Here is a 27,626-nt window from a genome sequence, read left to right as displayed (position 1 = left end):
TGGCTGCCTCACACGATACGACAGTTTCCAGCCCCAGCTCTGACCCTCCCAACCCTTTCTGGCTTTTTAATCCCTTCTTACACGTAGGAAAGGCAGTGGCTTCAGCCGATGTCACTGAGCATTGCTCTGTTCATCATGTGAGAAATGGCTGCTTCTTCCCCACCCTCATGCCTCATTTGTCTCAACATCCTGCTCTGTAACATCTGATAAAGTCATTAGAGTTGAAGGAAAAGAATTGGGGGGAGCAGGGGTGAAGATAAGAGAAGTTTCTTAGTGGTGCTATCATATCGCGCCACCACCCCCTGGAGAAGGGGGATCAGGGCGGGGAGATGAGGGGTTGTGAGATACAACATTACCTGTAATAAATTTTGATGGGGGGGGTCTCAGGGCAGGGGTTGGGATGTGGTGGGTGCAGGAGTCATGGCAGGATGCGGAGAGTAGGGGGCTCAAGGAAGGGGCTGGGATGGGTGTAGGAATGAATGCAGGGGGTAAGAGTGATATTTCATGAGGGGGGCTGTAGCCATCCATGTTGGGACATTGCAGCTCTTCTTCACCTTCCCCTCATGATCAGGGAGTGAGGGGAAAGTGCACAGCTTACCCAAAGTGCTCCTCTGCCCCTCCACTCAGCAGCCAGGAGTGAGGGGAATGCACGCAAGCCGTGCACTTTCAACTCATTCCCTGACAGTCAGGAGAAAAAGGTGGCAGAGTCCCGGTACGTGTGGCTGCTGCACCCCAGTGGCACAGTCTGGGGCAGGGAGGCTTGGGGAAGTCCCCCACTCTTGTGGAGTGGTCCAGCCAGCCCCTTTGACCTACCTTGTTTTACGTGCCAACCTGCAGGAAGCCCTAGGAGTGACCATTCCCCCCTCCTGCAGCCAAGAGCCCCGGCTAGCAAAGTCCTTGCCAGAGGAGTGCACCAGGGTGCACTGGCTTACTTGCACTTCTGTGGATGAGGAGAGGGAAGGATTGGGCTTTTGTTACAGGAAGGAACTGAGCATGCTCAGTAACATCGGCTGAAGACATTTCAATTCCTACATATGAAAAAAGGCAGGGAACCTGCTGGCTAACACCCCTGAATGTCCCTTGATTTCAGCTGTCCCATGCAAACCCTACCTAAAGCTGCTTCACTCACCCGACGAGTCAGTTTCTGGCCTCAACTCAGATCTTGGCTACCCTCTGCTGCTTTGTACTTCCCTTCTCATGCCTAAGAAGAGCAGTAGCTTCAGCAGATATCACTGAGCATGTTTAGCTCATTTGTGGGAGAAAACACTGCTCCTTTCCCACCCTGTTCCTGATTTTTCCCTGAGTTCAGCTGTCCAAGCCTAACCCTCTCTCATGCTTATATCAGGCCCCACTTTTCATCCCTGCAATTGTCAGGGTCCTGCAACCTGGAAATGTCAGTTATTTCATATGGAAAAAACCTCTTTAGGTGCATGTAAGAGAATAAGTCCGTAGAACAGTATTTTTTTAAACTTTTGAATGCCAAACAATATTTTTTATGCAGAACACCTATGAAAATTTTCTTCAAAAATGGGAAAAAAGTCCACCACACCCAACAACATATATAGCAAAAGCTAAATAAAGTAATTTAATCAGGTATACTAGCAATGAAGTAGCATCATATCTGGTTTTAACAGCAGAAAATATAGACTTTGAATTATTTTTCCAAACACTTGCAGCACACCAGTGAGTTCACAGAACACAGTTTAATAAACACTGATGTAGAATGTAAAAACTTCAGTAATCAGTATGTGTGTGAATACACAGACATAAAAACAGTAACATACAACATTTTTAATGAGATGGATGAGACTGAGACCCCTCTTATGAAATGTTAAGCTTCCCTGAGGAGGTCTGTCCCCTACTTTGGGCACCCCTAGAGTAGGGTGACCCTCTTGCTCTGTTTGTAAAGGGACTGTCTCTTATTTAAGGCAGCTTTCAAACTGTCCCAACTTTAAAAAAAAAAACAAAAAAAAACAACCAAGCAAGTTGTAGGGTATTTTCAGCCCCAGCACTCCCTCTGCTGGGCTACTGCAATCAGTGTAGTGCAGCCATCTGATTAGAAAGGTTGAAATCTGTTTGTATGTAGAATAGTAACAGAGAGGAAGCCGTGCTAGTCTAGACCCTATCAGAACAAAAAGCAGTCAAGTAGCACTTTAAAGACTAGCAGAATAGTTTATTAGGTGAGCTTTTGTGGGACAGACCCACTTCTTCAGACCATAGCCAGACCAGAATAATTAAATATTGAGTCTGTTCTGGTCTGGCTATGGTCTGAAGAAGTGGGTCTGTCCCACAAAAGCTCACCTAATAAACTATTCTGCTAGTCTTTAAAGGGCTATTTGACTGCTTTTTGTTTTTATGTAGGTGTATTCACATTTATACACCAAATAACGAGGTTTTTACATTCTCCGTACTTATCTGCTATCTCTTGGCTGCACGGCCCCAGGTTATCCCAGCCTGCACTACCCCCCCCACCCCGTCTGCACTCTGGGCTAGCTGCCTACATACACGCAGCCCCTAGCTGCCTGCACACAGCCCCTACCTACCTCCCACCACACAAAGCCCCTGGCCTCCCCCTTTCCATACCCAAAGCTACCCATCTCTGCACGCTGAGATGTCTGCAAACTTTTTGAGCTGAACCTCCCCTCTCCCTGCACCACAGCCAAAACAGGCTGGGTGCCCTGCTGGCATGAATGGGATGGAGGTGATGCTGCCTCCCTGGTCCTGCCATATGGAGCTGGCTTGGGCCTGCTGGGCCCTGCCCCAAAACAGAAGAAGTCGTACTGCTACACCTATACCTAAGCCCTAACCACCACTCTGTCCAGATCCCCTCCGCTGGGCCCTGGAGATTTTAAAGCATGTTGGAGACTGGGCCTTTCACAGGTCCAAAGAGGCTTGGGCCTCTCCCGACTTTTGAGGCCCCTCATGATAATGCAAATAAAATAAAATAAAATAAAAAAAATAAAAAAGATGATACATGAAAAACTGTGGTTCCAAAATGAGTGAGACAGAACTGGAATACTTTGATTTTTAACAAATGCTTTTCTAACCTATGAAATGTCAAAAAACGAACCAGTTCATATATATGCAGGTGGGACGTTGTTACTAGTGGTGTTCAGATGTCTTATCTGCTCCTGGCTGCGTTGCTAACCCTTGGCTCTGTGCATGCTCCCTCCGGACTGCTGCGTTAGTGTCCGCAGGCAACCAATGCAGCAGACCTCTAGGAGCACCCAAGAACCACAAATCAAGCGAGGTCCAAAGGAGCTCAAACCAGGTTTACTGTTGTTGACACATGGGCTGTACTACTCTGGGTGTCCCTGCTTGGACACCAGCAGTTTTACACTAGTACATGAATGTGTGTTGACAATGGACTCAACACACTCCCAGGGGGCAGGAGTGCCCCAATACGTTCCCCAGGTTGTATTGTCATTTTGACCTCTGTTTTTGTTAGGATATATCAGATGGCCCTGCGGACATATATCAAAAAACGTGAGCCTTTTTTTCAAGTTTATGGCTAAAGCAGGCAACGAAGAGATCAATGAACCAAAAGTGTTGCTGAACTACAAGTCAGAAACTGGCAGTTTCATGTGTAACTTCAGTCATTACAGGAATGAGTTTTGAGTTGCTTCCGTACTGCCAGGCCTGTCTGAGAAACTAGATGGATTGAAGCAGAACAGAAAGCTGAATGCTGACCAAAACTGTGCACACATGCCACCCCCCCCCCCAGTGTGCTTACCTTCCTACTAAAATAGAGAAATAGAGCCCAAAAAGGGGCTACCTTAGATGCTGGAAGGGGGAGCAGCTGGAAAGTAGTGTTTTGGGGAATGAACAATTGGCTTTATCTGGATACTCTGTTCACTAATAGAAGAAGCAAACCATTCTCAAACAGAATTCTGTCCAGGAGTCACCAGGCAGCCATTTGCTTTCTTTCAAATTGAGACAACACTTTATTTTGTAAAGTTTTGCAAAATTTTATACAGATCATGTTTATCTTCACATCATTGTACATTTGACTGTGATTACTCATAAGCAAGTGGTCCTTAATACAAAGAAGGTATGTACCACCAAAAGAAAATAACTGCCCAACTGTGCTGGAATTTTAGGTTCCAAGAAGCGAGTAAGAGAAAGGGTAATTTCTTATTTCAAAGAGGTCCTGCTACCCTCCAGAAAATTCTCATCATAAGCTGTTATATTTAACAGGTTTCATTTTACCTTCCAATGATAGGAAAACTACAAAACACTGAAGAGGGAAGAATAGTTAAAAACAAGATAAATGGAACAGAAATGTTAATACATTATCTGTACAGTTCCATTGCAGACCTCAGCCTGCCACACGTAAAACTACAAATGAACAATACATGAAAACTAGTGCATTGGGTTTAACCACTTCATAAAAGAAAAAGCCGAAAAGACATAATAAACTCCATGAAATTACAAGACACACATCATCCCTAGGCCTCTTCATCCTGTGTCATCAAATTTTATACAAAAAGGTAAACAGACAAGTTATTGCTCAAATAGACTTAAAAGTTGAAGATACAACAATGCAGTAAGGTGGTCTCCAGCACTGCCCCAAAAACAAAGGTCTGCATAAGTAAGTGGCTGAAGCAGCCTTGAGGCAAGATGCATGCTCTAAGTCAGAAGAACAGTCAAGCTCTCACAGAAGCATAAAGTATCCCCATGAATTAGGGTCTGCTGACTCAGCAAAGGAAAAAAACACTCATATCAGTAGTTAGCAATAGGAAGACATGTCACCAGTTAACCTACCACAATCAGGAACACCTCGTGATCTCTACTCCCAAATTTGTCTGGGAGGCCCTGGATATACACCAAACCTGCCCTCTGAGGAAATGTCTTGGTGTCAAGACTGATCCCTAAACAAACAAGAATTTCCATTGCAAGTGACTCAGATGCTGGCAACCACAGGTATTCTTCATGTGGAATAAAAATAAAAATTAGATCAGTGTAGCCGAATCCAATTCAAACCAACTCCCAATGGCAGGTGGATCATGAGGATGGAAGCCATACTTTTTGGGTGCTCACAATATCATTAAGTTTCCCCTTAATCTTCAGGAAGTGCCTCTTAAACTCCAACCCATCACCCTAGGTAATAAAAACAGAATTACTTTGGGGACCACATGCAGACAGGCAGACAAACAAGAAAGGAACAGGAACGCTGGAACTCCTGGCTATTTGAGAGGCTCTAGCAAGTTTATTTTTTCCTTTTCAATCTTTATATTCATTAAAGAGCCAAGATCTCAATAATACTATGCAAGTTTCTGACCATAGTCTTTGTTCAGAATCGTTAACACATGCCCAGATGAAGCAGGCCTGAAGCCTAGTTGAACAATAGACAATGCATGGCGAAGAAAGCAAAACAAACCTTTGTTTGTATAACTAGGCATAAAGCAAGAGCTGAGAGAGCATAAACTTGAGTGTAAAACAGTAATTGGGAGTTATCTTGAATTGTAGACCCATAACTCACTGAGAGGGCCTTCAAGTCTGCCATCTCACTAGCTCTCCATACTAACTAACTAGGAGGAGAATTTCCAGACAGTGAGTGTTAATAGCATTTGCACTGCACGAGGCATTCAGCATGAGCGCCCAGGTTTCAGGCACCAGTAAACAAGGCTTTTCAGTCTAATTTTGTAGGTTCTCTCTATGGATAGAGACATATTGCCCATGCAAAAGCCCCTTCTCCCTAGCCTTGTTATCATTTCATCCCCTTAGCACATGCAGATTTATTGTATGCTAGCTGATCCAGTTTGCCTCTAATACCAACCTCTCCAGTGCTAAAGTCCATTGGCTTATTTTGCATACCTTAGATAGGCGGAAATCCACCAAAATCTTGTCCTCCATTTCTACCAGGTTCACTTTGAAAATCAGTTTATTATTCCTTCTGTCAGTTGTTGATATAGTGACCTTGAAGACAAATGACAGAGAAAATTTTTATGAGGACATATTTCACATGCTACAAGCGCTATATTCATTTCATGGTGCACTAGTAACTACACTACAGGAGTCTGACTGGGGATTTCATTTACAGGTCTCATGCTGGTTCAGAAAATGTTACATCTGATTAAAATGTTACATCTGATTTTATAGGATTTGCCAGGTAGAATCAGACACATTAACTTAATTACAGATACCTGATTTGTGCAGCTTTTCTTCCAGACATAGCCCAACTTCTCACAAACATCCTTCAAACTATTGTAAGAGCGGTCAGCATCCAACTTTGTAAAGAAACGGGTCATTCTCTTCACAAGTCGTTGCCATGGGTTCTGCAGATTAGAGATCAAAGATATGGATTCCATAGATAACTAACTACCTGTCTCAGCTGAAAGTATGGATAACTCTCTTCCAATTTACTTGGCTTTAAAATTACAGTCTAGCAGCCAAAGAACAAAACTATCAGCTGCTGTGAACAACAAAGGTGAATGAGTACAGCATTTTCAAACATTACCTGTGATGAGCCTGGGGTGCCAAGTAACTGACTATTAACTAACATGTGCTCAGGGCATGCTGGCTGGGAGAAGCTGATGCCTTGTACTAGTTTGTTGATATTGGTTGGACTGCTGTCCCACAAGGAAATGCCCGTGCGAGGTTCTGGCTGAGAAGTAGAGTACCCCACCTTTTCTTCACTGAAACATGGAAAAAACACAATTAGTCATACTACTAATAAAGTGCATTACAGCAGTGCTACATTTCTCTTGTGACGTTCACCCCAATGTAATGCCCAACTACCTTATATATACATGTTCCCGAAGTTTTTACCTGAGTGACCACAGTTTTGAGACTTACTTGTCAGGGGTTTCCTGTAACCATAGATAGCAACAAAACAGTAATGAAGGAATCCAAGGATTACACATTGTTATTTAATGCTCAGGTGATACATGGGCTTGCACGCTGTGACAGATCTTCAAAGTTCAACAGCACTGTAGAAACTGCACTTCTAATCTCTGACATGGTATCAACAGTAGCTCAATATTGCAGATTAGATGGATGTGTGCGCCAAATACCACCTCACACAAATATGCATGCACAAATGGCTCTCAACTTCAAGGCAAGTGTTGAGTATGTGCGATATTTATTCTTCACAATGAAATGGAATTCTGGTAGAGAAAGTTGAGCAAGAATATTCCTTGCAAGAACTGATTGTAGGAACTATTTGAGCTTTTCATTTTAGCTGCTGGGATATCCATGGCATCAGGCTTGCACTGAAAGGGGTTTTGCACCCCATCACACTTTGTCATGTCCAAGTCAGCAAAAAAAGATGCAAACTGTTCCTCCAACCAGCCAAGATGCTCAGCCATCCCCTGCACTGAAGACTGAATAGCGTGTCAGCCAAGAACTTGCAAAGCTGCAGTATGGATTCATAACGTGTCTTTTGTAGATTATTTTTCCAGAAAATGAATCCTGTGATTCAATCTCTTATCTGGAAGACATGGGTGTTCTTTCCTTGCAGACGCTTGTTCAATTCAGATTCCCAAATATGTTTGTGACAGAGACAAGAAAGTACATCTTCCTTTGGTCGCATAGGAAAAAAAATAAACATTCACTTTTTGGTGACCATTGGCATGCAAATGAGCTTCTGAGTGGAAAAACATCAAGATCAGACCCGAATTTTAGAAGAGTTTGCAAATACATGCTTAGAGAAGTTGGGTCTCAATGTAGATCACAACAGATGAGACCAACTATTAAATGTCACTTTAGCTCTGAACTTTAGATACCAGCTGCTCTCTGTGAATCATGCAGTGAGTCCACACAGCAGACTGAGCAAGCTTCTTTGTGGCCTGCAAGAGACGTAGCTTCATCTGTGCAAAACTCACACGTACATTTTTGTCTTCCATGTAGTCAAATCACATATGGAGCATTCCTTGTGCTGTCTCATATCCAGGAATACAGACTGAACAGAATGTCTTCAAGAACCACCATCATGCCTTTTTCACAAAGTTCAAGATACGTGCATCACAGCCCTCAGTGCTCACATCAACTTGCAGAGCAAAAGCAACTGTTTTTCAGATGCTCTGCTAGCACATTTTCCTTCTCTGCTGCTAATACCTCAATCCTTTGCTGCACTGTGTTGCTGGAGAGTGGTAGGGTTTTGAGTTGCCTCAGGTCATGTCTACACTTGCTGTGCCACTGCAAGATGGCTTGCATTGCTGTGTTATGCCAATGACAGGCATCTCTATTGTCAAGATAATAAAATTGTCTCTGGGAGTAGCAGTAGCTATGCTGGAAGGACAGCTGTGTAAATGAATGATTATGTCCGAATAACTAGTGTTGTTCAGGGCTGTGTTTTTTCCCCCACACCTGGTGACAAAAATTTTGCTGACACAAGTGCTAATGGAAAAAAATGGCCTCAGTTTTCTCACACATTATATTCCAACATAATCAACTGCAACTGGCAAAAATCAAAAACTCTGTCCAATTGTGTGAGGATTCTTGGCCTGTGCAGTATGATAAGTAACTTCAAATTACTTTTGAGCTTGAATTGCAGTGATTGATGAAAAAGTTCTTTTCTCTAGCACTGCAAAATGACTTTGGTTTCCCTCTGCATTCCTTGCAAAATATTTCCAAGTATTCCGTCAATTTATTAGGGTTGATGCTTCCACCTGATAACACTCTGATATAGCAGATATTTAGGCTTTTTGTTCTTGCCCAAAACACTCGAAAAACCATAAAGAAAACTGTTATATTTTCAAGTACATATCTTCAACTCTTGTTTTTCTTTTGTTACTTCATCACTTGAATCACTGCTGGAGACTGAAGCAGTGGTTCCATAAAAAGAAGAGTCCATCGTGCCTCATCACAACTCAGAAAGAGGAAGTCATTGTTAAGCAAATGAGGCCAGGGTGGCAGAAATCCCTGTATGGTGGTACTAGGGCAGCACAAGAAGGACTGGGTGGACTTTATGCTACAAAGGTTTACATTGTTTTATTTTTGAATGTAGTTATTTTTTTGTATGTAGTTCTACATTTGTAAGTTTTTGCAATAAAGCGACTGCACAACAGCATCTGTATTAGGTGAACTGAAAAATACTATGTTTGTTTTTACAGTGTGAAATATTAGTTATAAAGAAATAAAGTGAGAACTGAGCACTCTGTGCTGTGTGTAAAATGAAATCAATATACCTGAAAATGTAGAAAACATCCAAAAATGTTTAAATAAATGCTATTGTATTAACAGCATGATTAATCAATTAATTTTTTTAATACTTGATAGCCCTGAATTATATATATCCCCATCTGACTAGCATTCTGATTTAAAAAACAGGCATCTAGAAACAAAAGGGGATATCAGGCTAGAGTCCCTTGTGTGTTAGTCGCTGAAAACAAAAATACAAGCATTCTGACCTGTGTGCACTCTTCATTGGCGAAAAGTCCGTATCGGACCGAATGTGCTTAGAAAAGCCACCTGGAGAGTCTGAAAGGCCCCCTGAGGAGACACGAGCTCGCTTCACACCTAAAAGAAGGAGACAAAAATCAGATGGGTTAGAAAAGTCATTCCAAGAGTCCACAGGGGTTTAAAATATTTGGACTTATGCTGACCTCTCCTATTAAAAATACCTAGGTTTGTTAGGTCAGCCTTTAAATGGTCATACAAATCATTGTCCTTGTTTGTTTTTTTCCATTCGTGTTTCAGTAACCTGCAATACTTGAGACTATGATGGTAAATATCACTGAGTAGAAATAGAAATCTTAACTGTTGAATAACTAGATCAGTTGCCAAGAACAAAAAATCCTTAAAATATTATTGTTTTCAAGAACACCAAAGGGGCAGAAAAATTCTGCCTCTATGGTAATGTCTCAAGTAAAATAAAAAAATTACTACTTTTTTCATCCAAACCAGTATCCTCTCACTAGAAAAGGCAGGAACTAGAATGCCTTAAATCTATGCTGGTTTTACTGATACTTACTTTACGGTTATGTTCACAGGGGGAAAAATGCTTTGCAATTTCACAAGATCTTATCCTAGAAAAGAAAATGTTCCCCATTGGTTGCTAAGGGCAGACCCCTCCTGTGAGGTGTTGATAGCACTCAGTAACTTCTCCTATGATTATGTGTGAGATAACCACTTATAAGAGCATCATTACATCGACCTAACATGCCCACATATGTAAGTATGAGGTACAGATCATGAAACTGTAGCACTTACATGAGATGACACAAGGTTAACAAGATAACAAAAATACCACACAATCTCAAATATACATAGGGAAGTTTTAAAACCAATACTCTGCAGTGTACCTTCTGATACTCCAGCCACAGAGCAGGGAAGCTGGGATGCAAACATATATCCAGAGGATGAATTAAGGTAAATTGCACCAACTGTTAATTGCCAGGTTTTGTTTCAGTTTCTTGTTAAATTTAACTTTAACTCTGAATTTCTTGCCTTGAAGTAGTCTCTATTAACTACAGGGTTTTTATCCCAGCACATACTCTCATCCTTCACTTGAGCTATTTGTCTATATTGTACAAAACATGTTGAATAGTAACAGAGAGATAGCCATGTTAGTCTACATACTATCAAAACAAAAAAGCAGTCCAGTAGCCTTAAATATTGAGTCTGCTCTGGTATGGCTATGGTCTGAAGAAGTGGGTCTGTCCCACAAAAGCTCATCACCTAATAAATTATTTTGTTAGTCTTTAAAGTGCTACTAGACTGCTTTTTTGTTTTGATCGTACAAAACATGAACAGGCATTTACCTTTTTTCATCTGTTTGGTGTACCATCTGTCCTTTTTGATGTCTGCAACGGTAATCCTTGCCGTGGGGCTCTCAGTTAGTATTTTATGGAGCAAAGCTAGAAAAATTACATTCATAGAGACAAAACAATGAATTAACTGCCATGCTCCTAGATCATGAATTTCTAGATCAATAAATCATGTTTTCCTTAGGTAATTATGTTTCATAATGATACATCAAGGTCATCCCCAAGTCCTAGAGTTCATCATTCTTAACCCGATCAAATCCATATTTTGATCACTCATGAAATAGCACCAAGTTAAAGTCAAGTCATACGTGGGAGGCCTAAAATGAAAACCAACTTTGTGAGTGAGGGCTGTCTACACTGGCATTTTATTGCACTGCAAACTTTCTTGCTCAGGGCCTTGAAAGAACACTTCCCTGAGACCACAAGTTATAGTACTGTGAAGCACCAGTGTAAACAGTACTCAGAGCTATGCCTCTCATTGAGGTACTTTACACAGAGTACTAGGAGAGCACTCTCCCAGCACTGGTGCCGCCACCATACTTTCACTTAAACCATTAAAATGCTGCCATGGCAACACTTCATAACGTGGACTCAGGCCAGGCCTGCACTAGACATTAATGTAGACAGCAGGTATGCAATTCTAGGCATGGCAATTGCATACCTAGGATCGATTTACTGACTTACACGGCTGTCCTCGCAGAGGGAGGTTGACGGGAGAGGGGAAACTTTGAAAAGCACAGGGGTTGACTGCTGACCCCAGATAGTTTGATTTTGCATATCCTTACTAGGTGTGCAAAGTTGAACCCTGGAAGAGCGACCCTGACCTAGTTGATCTCGCATGTAGTGAAGACCTGCCCATAGACTGAACAGGCGCCAAAGTCTGTGTTGCACATGGGCTGCAGCCAACATACAGAGCCTTTGAAGTAAAAAAAACTTGCCAACGGAGATGTCAAATCCACCTTTGTGAAGGCTTTCAAGCAGAAAGGTCTAGGGCAAAAGTAAAATAGCAAACAAATCTAGTACCTTGAGTTTTAGGTCGCTCCAGGATAAGGAAGAAAAGTAATGTCCAATGAGATGGGGAGGGACTGAAGTTTGATAGGCACAGACTACCAAGTGACCATAAGCTCATTACTCAAAAATAATAAAACACAGCTTAGTTGTATATATGCCATATTGTCATAACTTTTGGGCATTCTCTTGGGAAATTATTTCAGGAACAGACCTCAGGCCCCAATTCTTTACTAGATTAAAAAGTCATTACAGCTATGCAAAGTAGGTGTGAAACAGTACAAGATCAGAACATCTGTTTTGGAAAGCTAAAGTCTTGTCTACAGTGGCATTTGCTGTAAATGTCTCTCAGAGATGTAAAAAAAATCATCCCCCTCAGTGCAGCAAGTTTCAGCGCTATGAAGCACCAGTGTAGACAGGCTACCAGCACTACCAGCTATACTCCTTACTGAGCTTTTTTGCTTTTAAAGGACTGGAAGAGCCCTCTCCCAGTGCTGGCACACAGCTACACTAAATAATAGAAATGTTTTCATCTGGGAAGTATAGACAAAAACATATGTAGCCACAGAGTCAGGTCCCACATCTTTAGACGTTTGTCTAAATAATTTTTTCCTATTGCCATCACAGTCATGTCAACCAAGGATCTCCTACCAGTCTGCTTAAGAACAAGACAGCACTACTATTCCACTTTCCTTTTTCAGGTAGCTACCATACAAAGGCCAGATTGAGTCTCCCTGACAGAATCTAGCCTTTAGACAAAATGATTTTTGAATACAGACATGCACAACTTCAGTACTTTTTTCTGCTAGAGACATAATTTCCTATTGAAAAACAGAAAACTCAGTCAGCCCTCTGATATCTTACCTAATGGTGCAGAATCAATCTTCTTCCAAGGTGGAAGGTATATTTTCTTTTCCTTCCAATCACAGTATTCTTGACAACTGTCACTAGGCTGGTCCCATGGCAATTCTGCAAATTAAAAAAAAAAAGCCAGGTACCAATCATTTATACACCTCTGAACTCAAGTTTAAGGATTACAAATTTAGGAGGGCTGGGGAAAGAGAAAGATGGGTAGAGACCTCTGCCACTGAACTAAGTGAATTTCATTATAAGGAAAAGGGAAGAAGATGGTTCATTCCTGATTTTTATACTAAAAATATAATTAAATACACCCACATCATTTATATATACGTTTAGAAAATATCCCAAACTCGTAAATTGGTAATCAGAAGCTCTACAATGAACATGTGCCACAAAAACCTCGGTAAATTCTGCTGTAACAGTAAGGTTAGTGAGTAAGCAGACTTGGCAAACAGAACTAATTCTGTACAATGCACATTAGGAAAGAATGGTAAGGGTTCTAACTAAAGCATTCAGAGGGCTCACTGCAATACTGCCTGCTTGCAGTGGTGAGAGGGTGCTCATCATGACTGGATAGTTCTACATCCAATGTCCGAAATGCTGACTGACTCTCACAAGGTCCAAGCAGGATAAAGACTGCTGAGTCACAAATTCTGTAGTGTGTACACAACATTGGGCCTGATCAGTCAGAAGAATTACTTCCCAAGCCCCTAACCAAGGAGAAAACCTAATGCAGTGGAAGAATAAAGTAGGGTGCTCACTTCATCTTTATACCCTGCATGAAAAGAGCCATATAGCTACGCAATGCAGATCTTTATTGTAACTTATGCATCAGTGTAAAATGCATAGTAAGACAGTCACGTTCAAGAATAGAGTTTTAAGTTAGTGACCCACATGTTTTATAAATACAGAATAAAAGGAAGATTTGGAGTTTGGAATGTTTCCTTATGTATTCATACTTCTGAAGCAGCTTACACTGGTGCAAGAGTAGAATTTATTGGTCTTTTATTAAAATCAGAAGACAGTTCACAGAGCAGCAGAAGCGAGTTAACATTTGAGAAGCAAAGGCCTGGTTTTCATTCAAGGAGTCCCTCGTAATAAAACCCCACACACAAGTAAAGCAGCTTGTAAAGTTGCACCAAGAAGCATTAATGATTCTTTCCAGCTCTGGTTTAGATGGAACTACAGAGGAATTTCTAGTAATCCATGGAAATGCTGTTACAGTAATGGTGAAGCTGTCAGTCTACACAATAAAAACAATCAGGAGCCCTGCAGAACCTGAAAAGATTAACAGATTTATTAGGGCATGAGCTTTTGTGGGCTGCAGCTCAATTTATCAGATGCATGAAGCAGAAGCTTCAGTATGACCGGGATTTACACATACACACAAGGAAGCAAGTGTTACATTACCGTAAGGCTAATTCAATCAGGGTGGATGTGAAGGTGAGAATACCTAATGGGGGAAAATTACTTTTCTTCAGCAGCTAGCCATTCCATCTCTATTAGACCCATTCTGATGGTGTCAAGTCTGCATAGGACTGCCAGGTCAGCAGTTTCACATGGCAGAATGTTTTTGAAGCTTTTTGCTCAAGTATAGCAACTTGTAAGTCGGTTAATGAGCGTCCAGGGAGAGTGATGTGCTCTCCTACCGGTTTTTGAATATTACCATTCTTGATGTCTGATTTGGCTACCCAATATATTTATTAGTCTTTAAGGTGCCACAGGACTCCTGGTTACTTCTGCTGAGCCTAACACATCTACCTTTCTGAAGCTAGTCTACACAATGATATTTTCTGCTTGCCCAAGCCAACATTTATCTAGGCCTTCCTGATTATCTATAAAAAAGCCCCTGCTGTTTCATACCATGTCACGGGTACATGAACTTGATTCATGCCATTTTGTCATGCATTTCTTTCGTATACATAAAACTGCAATCAAATTAGCAGGTCACTCCAAAATCTGAAAGACCACAAGAAAGCAGAACAGACAAAAAGCAGAACCTGAAAAGATTGTTACAGTAGGGGGAACCACAAGTAACACAAGGCAATACTAACAGACAGCCCTAAAGCCAAGATGAGGAAACAAAGAACAAAACACAGCATATAAAAAAGGGAAATAACCAAGAAGCCACAGCAGAACTATGAAGGCTGGACTATTTTCATCTTGTCTCCTTAATAATACTGTCACTTTTTCACGTGACCATATGTAAGTGGACTGTTGGCCCCTTAGTGGGGGGTTTTTGGCTGTCTAGTTCCCAATACCAAAAGAAAGGGGTAGAGGTAGATGGAAAAATCAGATGAGATTGACAGTCCCCATGAACAAAAGAGGTCAATGCTCCAGGTCAGCCTGATTGGCAGGGCTAGCAGAATGCCAGGGGAGTCTAGACCGCATGTGAGCGGGAACTGTCCGGAATAGAGTGGAACCAGCTAAAGAGAGCAAGAGCCTGAATTGAGCTAGGAAGCAGAGCTGCACCAGCCAGAGCCAGAAAAGCAGCCCAGGTAGCAGGTCAGATCTGTTAGCAGAGAGGTAATGGGGGATGTAAAATCCTGTTTAATCTGTTAACCAGTTAAACAAGAGGGAAGTGGCTGAGGAGGCAGTGCCAACCTGCCATGGACAGGGGCTGCTCTGGCCGTGCTGGAGTGCTCTCACCCAAGGCACACTGGGGACACGGACTGCCCCAGCCCAGCAGGAGCATCTCTGCCTGCGGTGCCATCATGGGTGGGAGGCACCCCAGCTCGGCCCACGCAGCTCTCATGCACAGCTGCCTAACCTGGGAGCCTCCCAAGCCACCCCCCATCTGCAGCAGCCCCACAGGGCTGGAGCATCCTCCTGCCCACGGCTGACTGCTCTAGCCCCTACCAGTCAATCATAACCAGTAAGCCTCATCTGTTTAGGGTTAGGCTTACCAATTAATCGTCAACTTCCCTAGCAAAGAGTGAACAGCTTGGGAGCGTGAGGGAAGACCCTAGGCAGCAGGCTTAGCATAGGGAGACAACCCCAGCCAAGAGACCTTGCAGTTGCAGACCACACTTAGAGGGGGATCACAAATCCAAAGAGACAACACAAGGGGTCTGATGCTGGGAAGAGTCCTGTCACTTTGAGCATGAAGGTATCTGACTACCGCTCATGAGCGTGTCTGACCTGCAGCATCCCTGCAGCCCAGCAATGGTCTGAGAAGGTGGCCTGGGACTTGTAAGGGAACTTCTCAGTTTGTTCCTCACACTCCAGAAATGGCTGGCTGTGATGTCCCATACCCCAGAGTGAGGTTACTAGTTTTCCTTTAACCTTCCCGCTTCCCCCCCTCTCCTTTTTCAAAATTGACGGCTGTTCAAAAAATTGTATTGGACCCAGTCCATCCGGGAGCAACCAAAATGATTAGCGGGCTGGAGCACATGACCTACAAGGAGAAGCTGAGGGATTTGGGCTTATTTAGTTTACAGAAGAGTAGAATAAACCTTCAACTTCCTGAGGAAGGGCTCTAAAGAGGATGCAGAGAGGCTGTTCTCAGTAGTGATAGAAGGCAAAACAAGGAGCAATGGTCTCAAGTTACAGAGGGGCAGGTGTAGGTTGGATATTAAGAAAAATGTTTCCCCAGGAGGGTGGTGACGCAGTGGAATGTGTTACCTGGAGAGGTGGTGGAATCTCAGTCCCTAGAGGTTTTTAAGTCCCAGCTTGACAAAGTCCTGGCTGGGATGATTTAGTTAGGGTTGGTCCTGCTTTAGGTAGGGAATTGGACTTGATGACCTCCTAAGGTCTCTTCCGGCCCTAGGATTCTACGATTCTATTTGCTTTCAACTATACATAATGATCAGTGGACCAGGAAATCATCCAATGCAAATAAATCACCCTGGAGCGGGAACATTACAGCCCTTGCCCTAAGGGAACATGACAAGGCTGAGGGTCAAGCCCCTAAGGAATCCTGGGCCCAGCCTTGTTGGGGTTCTGAGGACTCTGCCACACAGAAGAATGGAAGGCAAGACCTTGTGGTCAGGCAAGCTTCTGGGCAAAGAAAGCAGAAATGAGCATTCAGATCATTTTGCTAGCTCATTTCACCAGGATAATTTTTAGGTCAGAAAAGTTCCCCACAATAGTGGGAACATTCTCCCACTTACATATATACCAGTAGTTCTCAATCTGTGGCCTACTTACAGTCCAATCAGCCCAGAGCTGTGGGTCATGGGACATCCTAAGGGCAAGAGAGGTACTTCACACCTTGCATGGATGCAGCCCATGTAATACAGAGCTACAATATGCAGCCCATAAGGGTAAACAGGGTTACAACCAAATACAATATACAGATTGAATGTCTTTAGTCTGGCATCCTTGGGACCTGACCAGTGCTGAATGAGAGAATTTGCCAAATGACAGGAGGTCAGCGTTGTCTGGCAGCACCACCAAAACTTCCACTGCTTACTGGGCTCTTAGAAGACATTTAGGAGTCAATTACAGCTAACAACAGCACAGAACAATGACAGCCAGGACTGGAAGCTGGGACCAACTTAATCGGACCACAAAAAACTTGGGCACAACCATGATAAAGTGGTCTTCCAGCTAATCAAAATCATGTTGGATTATGGATGTTGCTTGATGAGAACGTTCTGGACTAGAAAGGATCAACCTGTACTATAGCTGCAACAGAACAAAGATGGTCCATGGCCAATGACTCCTAAAAGAATCTACTAAAAAGCTAAACCACAATATGAAAGTTTGTGAAAATACTTGAAATACACCATTTACTTGCCCCACCAAGACCACCTCTATGATTTGAAGTCAACTATTTAAACCTCTGCAGGTTATGAGCATTTGTGCTGCAATCCTAAACCATGAAACCATGAAGCTGAAGTAAACATACATGTTATGACATAGTTTGCAAGGGAGAAGAAATTTACCATCTCCTACCTCCTGCTAACATAGCAGTAAGTACTATCCCACATGACCAAATGTCAACTGGCTCCGCATGGAATTCTTTTCTCTTTAACAGTTCTGGGGCAACATATGGGAGAGTGCCACACATCTTGTTTAACAGTCGCTCACGACCATTGTGTTTAAACACAGTTGCTAAACCAAAGTCAGAGATTTTGAGATTATCTAAGCAAAAAGAAAAATTGTTAAGTGTATTGTGTAACAAGGTATTTTCATTGTTTCTAGTAAAAGACTGTATTACATTAAAACTAGATAAAACCAGAGATAAGCACATGTACTCGCACTCTAAGGTCCACTTTACTTTGCCAAAAGTGCAACAAAAAGGGACGATAATAAAAGTGAGAATCAGGCTTTCTTGTTTCTGATCACAGACTTTTATACTATTGATCTGAGAGGGTGCACACTCTGGGCAGAGGCTGAGGGTCCTGCAGGAGCATGGGTCAGAGGGTTGGGGTGCAGGAAGGGGTGACAGGTTGGAGCAGAGTGTTGGGGTAAAGGAGGGGCATAGGGTGCTGGCTCAGAGGGGTCTCAGAGTAGAAGTGGGTAGGAGGCACTGGCTATGGGAGGGGAATGGGGGCTGAGTTGTGGCCTTCCATCAGGCAGCACTTATTGCAAGCACCTCCCAGTTGATTTTCATGCCTGTCCTGGAAGGAGCCAAGGTGACCATGGCCAGTCGGTTTGGGAGATGGGAGGAACACGGCTCCACATGCTACCTCTTTCTGGTGGCATCACCCCATTAGCTTCCACTAGCTATAGGTACCCATTTCTGGCCAATTAAAACTGTGGAGGGCAGTGCTTGCAGGCAGCAACAGCATGCTGGGTCTCCTGTCCTCTCACCACCAACTCTACACGAGGCTGTGCCAGCTGCTTTTGTAAAAATGCCAGCAGCCTGCCTTAGGGGCAGCCCTGGAGATCACAATCAATTGGGAAAATCCCCAGAATCTACCAGTCCATTGTGATCAGACAGTTGGTGACCACTGCTCTAAAACAGTTTATGCAGAGATATTCTCTCCTTACATAATAAAGAGTCCTGTGGCACCTTAAAAACTAACAGATTTATTTGAACTTAAGTTTTCATGGTCTAAAAACACCTTTCATTAGATGCATCTGAGAAAGCAGGTTTTCTGCCCATGAAAGTTTATGCCCAAATAAATCTGTTAGTCTTTAAGGTGCCAGAGGACTCCATGCTGTTTTCGCAGATACATACTGAAACGACTACCCCTCTGATACCTCTCCCTTTAAAGTACAGTTGGGTTAGACATGACAAAAATAAGTTTTTATTACTAATGCCATCTATGGTTATAAAACAAAGTTTTAAAAATCTAGTTTACTTTTCACCATAGCCCAATTATTTAGTGCTTTGGTTTTCCTCACTTTTAATAAAAACACACATTAATTTCATTAGTAATTTCATTACTATACTCTCATGCACTAGTATAGTATCATGCTGTAACATTTTGGTTCTAAACACTGCAGTCTTAAAAATGTTCCAATCAAAAGCTGTTCCATGTACGTGCAAACATTTGTATCGATTACAGGATTTTGTAAGAATACACTTTAACAAAACTTAAGTCTTATTCAAGTGTGTTCCTTTAAAGACCGCTCACTGCATAGACCCAGAATAACTTGCTCTAAAATACACTGATTCATCCATTTACACAGGATAAGAAAATGAATACAAACCCTGACTGCACAAATATACTTACTGCATTTGGTTATTCTTAATGCAGCAGGACCCACATACGCTCTAGGACAGTTTTCAGAGTCACAGAGTGACAGTATTTATTTTCATCTCTATACTGCCAATGACCAAAATTTTAAGAGAAAATTAAGTCAGGTTTTTATATTTACCTCTTTCATCTAGCAGTAGGTTCTCAGGCTTAATATCCCTGTGAGTTATTCCTATACCGTGGAGATATAGCTGAAAAACAAACAAACAAACCAAGGCTTTACTATCATGCTTTTAGTTTAACTGGAAAAAGGAGCTTCAAATAAATGCATAAAGTATGCCGCTTACCACGCCAGCCATAAGCTGATGAAAAAACTTCTGTGCGTCTGGTTCAGGCATTCCTATATCAGGCTCTGTAAAACAGTGGTGTCCAATGGGAACTGAAAGTGGCCACACTTGTGGTTGGCATCTTTCTATATTTTCCACAGCTCATCCCCCAGCCAGGCTCTGGCAGCCCCCCAAATAAATGCCCTCTAGGATCCCTCACCTCCCTCACAAATAAATGCCGGAGACTCAGCACAGTCACTGCCACCGGAGCCACCACGAGGGCCAAATGAACCATTGGGACCGCCGGGGCTGCCACCGCTGGCGACACCACATTTCTGCCAGCTGGGATAGTGTGTGCACACGGGCAGGCAGCACTAGCATGCAGCTCTAGGAGGAGACGCATTTAAAGGCTCCATGAGCCACATGCCGTTCCAGAACTGAATCGCCACATCATGGTTTCCCATTGACCACATCTAGCGAGTGGGGACTGTATTGGACACCGCAGCTATAAAAAGTCTTTCAGAATCTACATACCAAAATACTTTTCTTCCATTGCAAACAAACAATGGAAAGGAAAGTCTGCACTATGTGTTTGCAACTACAGATTGACACTCTTGTCTGGCACCCTCGGGACCAGCCAAGAGAATTTGCCGCACCATGGGAAATCTATAATGTCTAGCACATTACCAACACTTCCACTGCTTACTAGGCTCTCAGAAAACATTTAGGGGTAAATTACTGCTAAATAACTACACAGAACAGTGAGAGCCAGGATGGGTGGCCATAAAACTTTACGGGACCACAGGAAATTTGGCCACGTACATGATAAGTGGTCCAGCTAACTAAAATCATGCTGGATTATGGATGTCGCTAGATGAGAAGGCTGGTCTACAGAGGGTCAACCTGTATTTGACAAAAGTTTTCTGGATACTCTGCTCAACACTTACTTTTCACTTGTCTTGAAACAGTACCTATAGGCAATGCACTTAATGAATGGTTAATTGAGTTACACTGCAGTGTAACATGCAGAATCCACATCTATTTAATCTCAAATAAAACACTACTTTTTTGGTAGCTTCTCAAAGCACCACAAGTGACACAACAGATTCTCTTTAAATCTTACACTATCAAAACACTAGGACCCAGATCCTGTAAGACGTGCTACACCAACACACCCCTTGTGCCCATAGGGTCCCAGTGTAGCCTATTTTCCACTTTCTAGGTCAAAGTGGGCAATAGTTAAGGGGGACAGGCACTCCAAGATTTTGGTAAGAGGTCAAGGACCACACTGAGGGTGCAGGATCTGGGATGGAGGTTGAGTGCAGAAGGGAGCTAGAGATAGAAGACTTAGGTGCAGGAGAGAGTAGGGGATCTGAGAGTCTCTCAGTCCCCGTTGGCTGTTTCCCCTCCTCTGCAGCTAAGACAACTACAGTGAGCTGCTAACCACTTAGAGAGATGCCGCTCCACACACAAGGGCAGGCCAGATTAAAGGCTTGGTGGGCTGTACCCCACTGTTGTTTTAGATGCTAACTTGTTGCCTCAAACTCTAGTCTAGAACTCTGTGCAGGACTAGCATAGAATGCTCTGGGGGACCAGGATCCTGCATGTTCCATCAAATGATTGGGAGTGAGATTAATAGTTCCAGATAGGGCCATACTCCAGTCCTCTCCAATAATGCCAAAAGCTCTTCTGCTTAAAAAAGTAAGAGGCAAGTTTAATATTAAGATGCAAACTGAAAAAGGAACCAGCCGTTTGTCATGTGAAAAAAGGCTTCTCTACAAAAATACTGAAAATTCCTATATATTACCACAGTTCATTACTTCTGCAGAACTGTTACAACTTATCAGAACGTTCCTTAGAGGTTTGCTTCAGAAGTTAACATTTGAATGGGAGCAAAAACAAAGTAAAGAAAAATGGCAGATACATTGTGTAGTTGGAAATAATGATTAAAACTTCCAAGAAATAGATAACTATGTATAACACAGACATTTAATTTTAAAAACCTTCACAACAATTTTTGTTGTGCAGATTTCTCTTTCGGTTAGTGCAACTTCAATCCCCAACCTTCCTGCTTTTCTGCTTTAGTGGGTTAATGATTTACAAGACAAACTTTCTCTAAATCATACTTCAAACTGCACAATCTCTGAAATTAAATGATTCTGAAACATAACTCCCCAATTAGCAAAACATTATTTAAAAACACATTCTTTGCAACAAAAATATGGTCGCACCACTCGTAGACAAGTGATTTTTACAAAATCAAATGCCAAGAAAAATGTAAAGAATTTTGTACCCTTTCAAAGATTCTTTATGATAAAGATGACATCAAAATACTTAGTGGTATCTATATTAGAAACATCCTAACCTAACTTCCTCATTTGGAAAGGACTTCAGTGGACTTTGAAGGTAAAAGAGCCTAAACACCAGACCAGGACTTGTAAACTTCACTTAATGTATGCCAGCCGAAGGTTCAACCTTAGCAGCCAGGGTCAATAACAGCTGTGCTGCCACAACTCCTGAAATTTTAAACGAACAAAAGCACTGAGTACTACTACCTTTTAAAAGCTTTTTTTTAAATAAAAATTTATTATATCTTTTAAAAATTCTGACTTCATGACTTTTTCTTTTTTCCTATCAGAAGAGATCTTCTTCCATTACACTCAGGGTCACTTTCATCTAAGTACCATAGAATTAAATCTGCTAGCCGCAAACCTGTAACACAACTGGAAGAACCCAATGCTTGGAGGCACACAAATGAGAAACCAGCCCCAACCAGTGGTATGCTTCCACTTAGCCATCTTCCTGATGGACGTAAGGAACAGCCTACAATATTTTTCTCATGTTTAGGAACATTTGGGGTTCTCCTTAGTAATACCAGTATTTGTTATCTACATATTACTCACAATTTTCCCAACCAGCAGCAGAGTGAAACTGTCTTTCTTTTCCGCTTCAGTTCCATAAAGCAGGTTCTGAATAGCATCAGTTACATCTGACAAAACTAATCGGAACAACCACCAGCAAAGGTACTACTGAACTGACTACAGATTTTGAAAAATACTGCTGCCTCCATCCACATTGTTCTTATTCAAAAGATTACTGACTTCTGTAACCATAAGAGCTAGATTTTTTTAAATGAAAGCTTAGATTCCACAGAAGTTGAAAGCATTGGCCTGGGATAACCCTTCCTTGGGGTGCTTCATGCAGTTATTTTATTTATTTAAATGAAATTATCCTTGCTTGTGAAAATGATGGCTATGAACAGTCTTGTAACAGATGATCTGCTAGGATTATGCTATTCATAGTGTGCACAAGCAGAGTTAAACTATACAGTAGTAGGGGACTACATGACACACTGAATTTTTAATCTGGTAACCACTGGAATGCCAATCTGCATACATTAGATCTTCCAGACCATTTACCCTGTTTGTTCTCCAACCAGATTTTTACTTTTAATTTAACCTATAGCAATAAATATGTAGAATTTCTGAATTGTTAAGACCATATTAATTGAAGCAAGGTGAGTAAAGGTTTGAAAGGTATGAACTTTTACTTCTAGTCATGACTTAGTCACTAACACACAATATGCACAGGCACACAGCCAGCTTATCCCAGACTCCTTCCCTGAGATCAGTGGCACCAAAAGAGTACAGTAAGGAACCCCTCTAGTCTTATAAGACAATTATGCTGTTCCAGTACTGTTCTGCAGCCATTATTGGGAGTTGCCCTCAAACCCTCCCTTGCCTGAAGAGAGGCATTCAGAATTCTGTACCTATTCGGTCAAAGAGCTCTCCCCCGCTGCAGTACTCCAGAAAGAGATACTGAATACTGCCTTCTCGACGATGTCCATAAAACTTAACAATGTTCTCATGATTTAACATCTTATTAATGCATATCTCTTTTTTTATGTTCTCTGGGCAGTCCTCAGCACGCTTCATGTCAACTATCTTTACTGCAACGGCTTCTTCTGTTCGTCTGTTCACAGCAAGCTGGACTCTGAAGAGGTGGAGGAAAAAAAGCAAGATTACAAGGGATGAAGCAAGTAGCACTCCATGAACCTTGGAACGCAAAGTTAGTTTGATATTTAACACTACAATCCATACACTTAGTGGAACTTAGGCATCCCACTCCCACCAAAATCAATAGGAGTAAGGCAACCAAGATCTTTAAGGATGGCGGCTTGACACTATAGCAGGGATGGGGAACCTTTCATGGGGCAGGGGTCACCGACCCACAGAAAGATCAGTTGGGCTACATACAAGTGAGAAGAAAATAAATGTCACTTACCTGGTCCCCAAAGTGATGAGAAAAACACAATCCTCAGATGTAGCCCACTATTGAGAATATGGGAAAAAAGAGATACTGCCCTCTAGCTCCAGCCCCCAAGTGATGAGTGGGCCCCAAGGCTCGGGCTTATCCCAGGGTCAGATTAACTCTTCTGGAGGTCCAGGACTAGAAGATTTTGTGGGGCTCTCTAAGCTCTGGGATGTATTTGAGACCTGGGTGGGAGGCAGGGTGCAGAAGCGGGCTGAGGGTGGAGGGTCTGGGCAGAAGATAGGCAGGAGATTGGGGGGGGCCCTACCTGGCACTGCTCATGGGAAGGGGTGTGTGCACATGGTTCTGCGCTGCCCTGCTCTTGTGGGCACCACCCTATACTGCTCCTACTTGCCACAATTCTCAGCCAGCGGAAGCGGCTAGAGTGGAGCCTGCAAGCGAGCATAGGGACAGAGCATCCCTGAGCTGCTGTTCCCAGAGGCCCTTCCTTCTCGCCCCACCTGGGCGCCACCGCCAGCCCGCACGCGCCAGCCAGCTGCAGCCCACAGCTTGTCAAGAGGAGCGCCAGTGCCAGTGAGCTTGGGCGCCTCATCCGCAGCATCTGTTGCGGAGACCTGAACACCCAGAGAGGGGAAATGGCCTTTGTAGCGTGTTAAGAGCCTACTCAATCCCAAGCGGGTCTGACGGGCTCGGCAAAGGAGCTGCAGATCAGTGGGCTCTGCGGGCAGCGGGTGCCTTCGAGCGCCATTGCGCTGCGCCCGCGGAGGGCTACCGCGGCAGCGCGCACCACAAAGCCCACGGCCGACGAGGTACCTGGCGCAGAGCCACGACGGGCTCCCCCGCCCAGCGCACGGGAAGGGGAGGCGGGCGGGCGTTCTGAGAGGCGCGGGGCCGGGCTGCACCAGACGTGCCGACCGGGGGCGACACTCCCGCCAGGCGCGGCGCTGGGGACGGGGTCGGGGTCGGGGACTCCCGCTCCCGCCACAGGGGCGGGCCCGGCACTACTCACTCGCCGTAGGCGCCTTCGCCCAGGGTCTGCACCAGGTCCCAGTCCTCCACGAAGGGCACCGCCATGGCGAGGCGAGGCGAGGCGGGACGGGTGGCCTCAGGGGGCGGGGCGGGGCCGGGCCCCGGAGCCGGGCCGGGAAGGGGCGGGGCGTAGCCGGCTCGGCGCGAGCCGCTCACCTGCCGCGCGGAGCGGCCCGGCTCCTCGGAGCCTTTCCCGCCCAAACGCCGCTCTCCGCCCCGCCCCCTGCGCGCGCCGTGGACCTGCCTCGAGGCAGGGGCGGGGCCTCGGAACCGCTCCCGCCCACCCGGGAGCCGGAGGGGGCGCGGGGCGCAGGGCGCAGGACGCCTGGGTTCTTCCCGGTGCGAAGCGGGGGCGCAGGCTGGGCGGGGCTCGGTCTCTGCCGGCCGGGGCGAGGCTGGGGGCGAAGGGGAGCTGGGGGGGGCAGGACTCCTGGGTTCTCCCGTGGGGGCGGGGTCCCAGCGCCAGGCGTGAGGGCAAAGCGCGGGGGCGGGACGCGGCCTGTCAGGCCTGTGTGAAGCTCCCGCCGCGCGCCAGGGGACAGGGACGCTCGGGGCCATGGCCGGCAGCTGGACTCCCCCGCCACCCGGCGGCCCCTGGCGGGCGAGCAGAGCAGCGCCCCGGCCCGGCACAGCGACTTGGGCGCCGCTCGCGTGCGGAGGGAGAACGCGGCGGGCCGGTGGCGATTCCGCCCGGCTGTCCCGGCTGTCCCGCCGCCCCACCTCCCTCCCTACAGCACGCGAAGGAAGTGCGTTTTGTGGCAGCCCCGCGCTTCATGGCAGCGCAGGTGGCGCCGCAGAGGCTCACCGCGTCCCTGCCCTGCCTGCTGCTCTCTCGGGGGCGCGGGCCAGGGCATCATCGAGCCGTTCTCGTCATTGGCACAGTCAGGGCCGCAGTCAGTAGCGGGGAAGCCCCTTAGGTGTGTCCAGTCTCCTCCTACCCCCTAGGGCTGCTGGGGGAACCCAGACCCCACCAGCACGTTCCGGGTTCCAGCCCTGGGACCCTTTGCAGGTGGGCGGGGGGGCTTTCCTCCCTGGACCCCACCCCCACCCTCACCCCTTTGTTTCTGGGACTTCTGGCAAATTGGGGTCCTTTCCTCCCTGCCTCTCTGAACCTTGTCCCTGGGAGCCACAGGGTCCTTTGCTAATGCTAATGCAGGTGGCTCTCTGGGCCTGCCACAGGTTGCAGGTGCCCAAGGCCTCGGCCTCGCTCTGTTTCCTTGATTTCCTGCCCTTCCCAGCAGTTGAGAACAGCTCTTGGGCCATTTCCACAAACATAGGGGCAGGGTACTTCTCTGCCTCACCTCTCTTTTCTTTGGGACTTCCCCCCATCCTGCCTTGCTGTGGGGAGTAGGGCATAGAAACCCAGGAAATCCCTCCCACTGAGGACATGGCAGGGGAAGTGGAAGACTACCCCGGCTTGGATCCTAATGCTAATGCCTTGGCTTTCTACCTTCACCTGTGGATTGGGGTAATAATTTATTGACCCTTGAATGCAGGTGACCACAGTGCAGGCTGCTGGAATTAACTGACTGGGTTCTACCAAAACCCCAGAATCTACCAGCACTGTACTCGTTCCCCATTACCCAGACTGACCTGGTAAAGTTGTGAGGGGTAACTTTGCCCCCATCAGGCTGAGTAAGGAACACAGGGTTCCCTCCCCCCCCTCAATCACTGTTTGCATTGAATGGACTCCTCAAGGGGTGGGGTATTGGGCCATAATGTGTCCTTAGCTCCCCACATACTTAACACCAATTGCTCCTTTTTGGGCTCCAGGCAGAAAAAATGGGCCTAGCTTCAGGTTTGCTCTCTCTCTCTTCCCTATCTTTTTTCCATGCCCCTTGGGCATCTCACACTTGTTCCTCCCTTGTACTGGGCTCCCCAGGCCTTTGGGTGCTGAAACCTCTCAGGGCAGTATGGGTGATCTACCCTGGTTCTGGAACCACCCACCACCACCCATGGAGCTGTGGGAATTCCCTCATGGCAAGACACCTCTGCCAAGGCCATGGCCTCATCATAAGTGGTTAGTTCATATTGGCCTACCCATGCCCAAAGGTCTAGCAGCAGTTTTCTCACAATCTGGTTGATGTCTGGGATTTCCAGGATTTCTTCCGAGTGCAGTCACTTCTGTGCCAGGTGGACTAATTTGAACAGCTGGGCCCACAGGGGCTTAGGGTCCTGGTACTCCTGTGTAGTACTGCTGGGCCTAGGTGGCCATGGTCACCCCTAACTATGCAAGGATTTCCTCAAGCCAGGGGTAGCTGGATGCATCTTTGAGGGATAGGTCATAGTACACCTTCTGTGTCTTTCCACATAGGAATGGGGCGAGAATGCTGGCCCAATACCCTTTGGGCCAAGCCTCTTGCTGCGCAGTTTGTTCAAACACAAGGAGGCATCTGCCACCATTCTGGGGAGGCAGCCTACCATCAATGTACTCGGCCCTCTGGCCGCAAGTACTTTCACCTACTGGACCACATCTTGGAGGAGAGCTCCATCTGAGGGGGCCTGGTTTATTAGTAAATTATTTATTGCTTGCTGGAGCTAGATGGACTCCTTCAAAGCTAACCTCTGAGCCTGTCGGGCAGCCATGGCCTATACTCCTGCACCACATCTTCTCTCTAGATGGCCCCTGCATACCCCCTAAACACCTTGACTACCTGAGCGTGTGGGGGAAATCCAGATCACCCTTCCTCAGGTGAACTCCCCTTTTTAGTTTTTGTTTGGTGTTGTGGTATCCCTCACCCACTATGCTAACCCTGTTCTGTCCCTGACACCAATATAATAGAGCCCCAAACTTGTCCTCCTTGGGTCCTACACTTCGCGGTGGT

The 27,626-nt window shown here is 45.0% G+C and overlaps 1 protein-coding gene across 1 annotated transcript; it reads right to left on the bottom strand.

Moving 5' to 3' along the window:
* Positions 1 to 3,925: 3,925 nt before the first annotated feature.
* Positions 3,926 to 24,988, bottom strand: CHEK1 (checkpoint kinase 1). The gene is made up of 12 exons (XM_074976883.1): positions 24,782 to 24,988; positions 23,270 to 23,493; positions 19,522 to 19,586; positions 19,356 to 19,425; positions 17,481 to 17,669; positions 12,585 to 12,689; positions 10,707 to 10,802; positions 9,354 to 9,462; positions 6,461 to 6,638; positions 6,147 to 6,278; positions 5,818 to 5,919; positions 3,926 to 5,100 (listed from the first exon to the last, which is right to left on the bottom strand). Exons 1-12 carry the CDS (start codon positions 24,844 to 24,846, stop codon positions 5,005 to 5,007), a joined length of 1,431 nt encoding a protein of 476 aa, XP_074832984.1. The 5' UTR covers positions 24,847 to 24,988; the 3' UTR covers positions 3,926 to 5,004.
* Positions 24,989 to 27,626: the final 2,638 nt, after the last annotated feature.

This window comes from Carettochelys insculpta, chromosome 25 (genome assembly GCF_033958435.1).
Source record: "Carettochelys insculpta isolate YL-2023 chromosome 25, ASM3395843v1, whole genome shotgun sequence".
In the NCBI taxonomy this organism is placed as follows: Eukaryota; Metazoa; Chordata; order Testudines; family Carettochelyidae; genus Carettochelys; species Carettochelys insculpta.
This window is presented reverse-complemented; position numbering and strand designations above follow the sequence as displayed.

Coding starts and splice junctions, on each gene's coding strand:
- CHEK1 (XM_074976883.1), bottom strand. CDS start 24,846: ATGGCGGTGCCCTTCGTGGAGGACTGGGACCTGGTGCAGACCCTGGGC. Junction 10,803..12,584: donor GATTGATTCTGCACCATTAG/GTAAGATATCAG, acceptor TAATTTTTCTAG/CTTTGCTCCATAAAATACTA. Junction 6,639..9,353: donor CCAATGAAGAGTGCACACAG/GTCAGAATGCTT, acceptor TCCATGTTTCAG/TGAAGAAAAGGTGGGGTACT.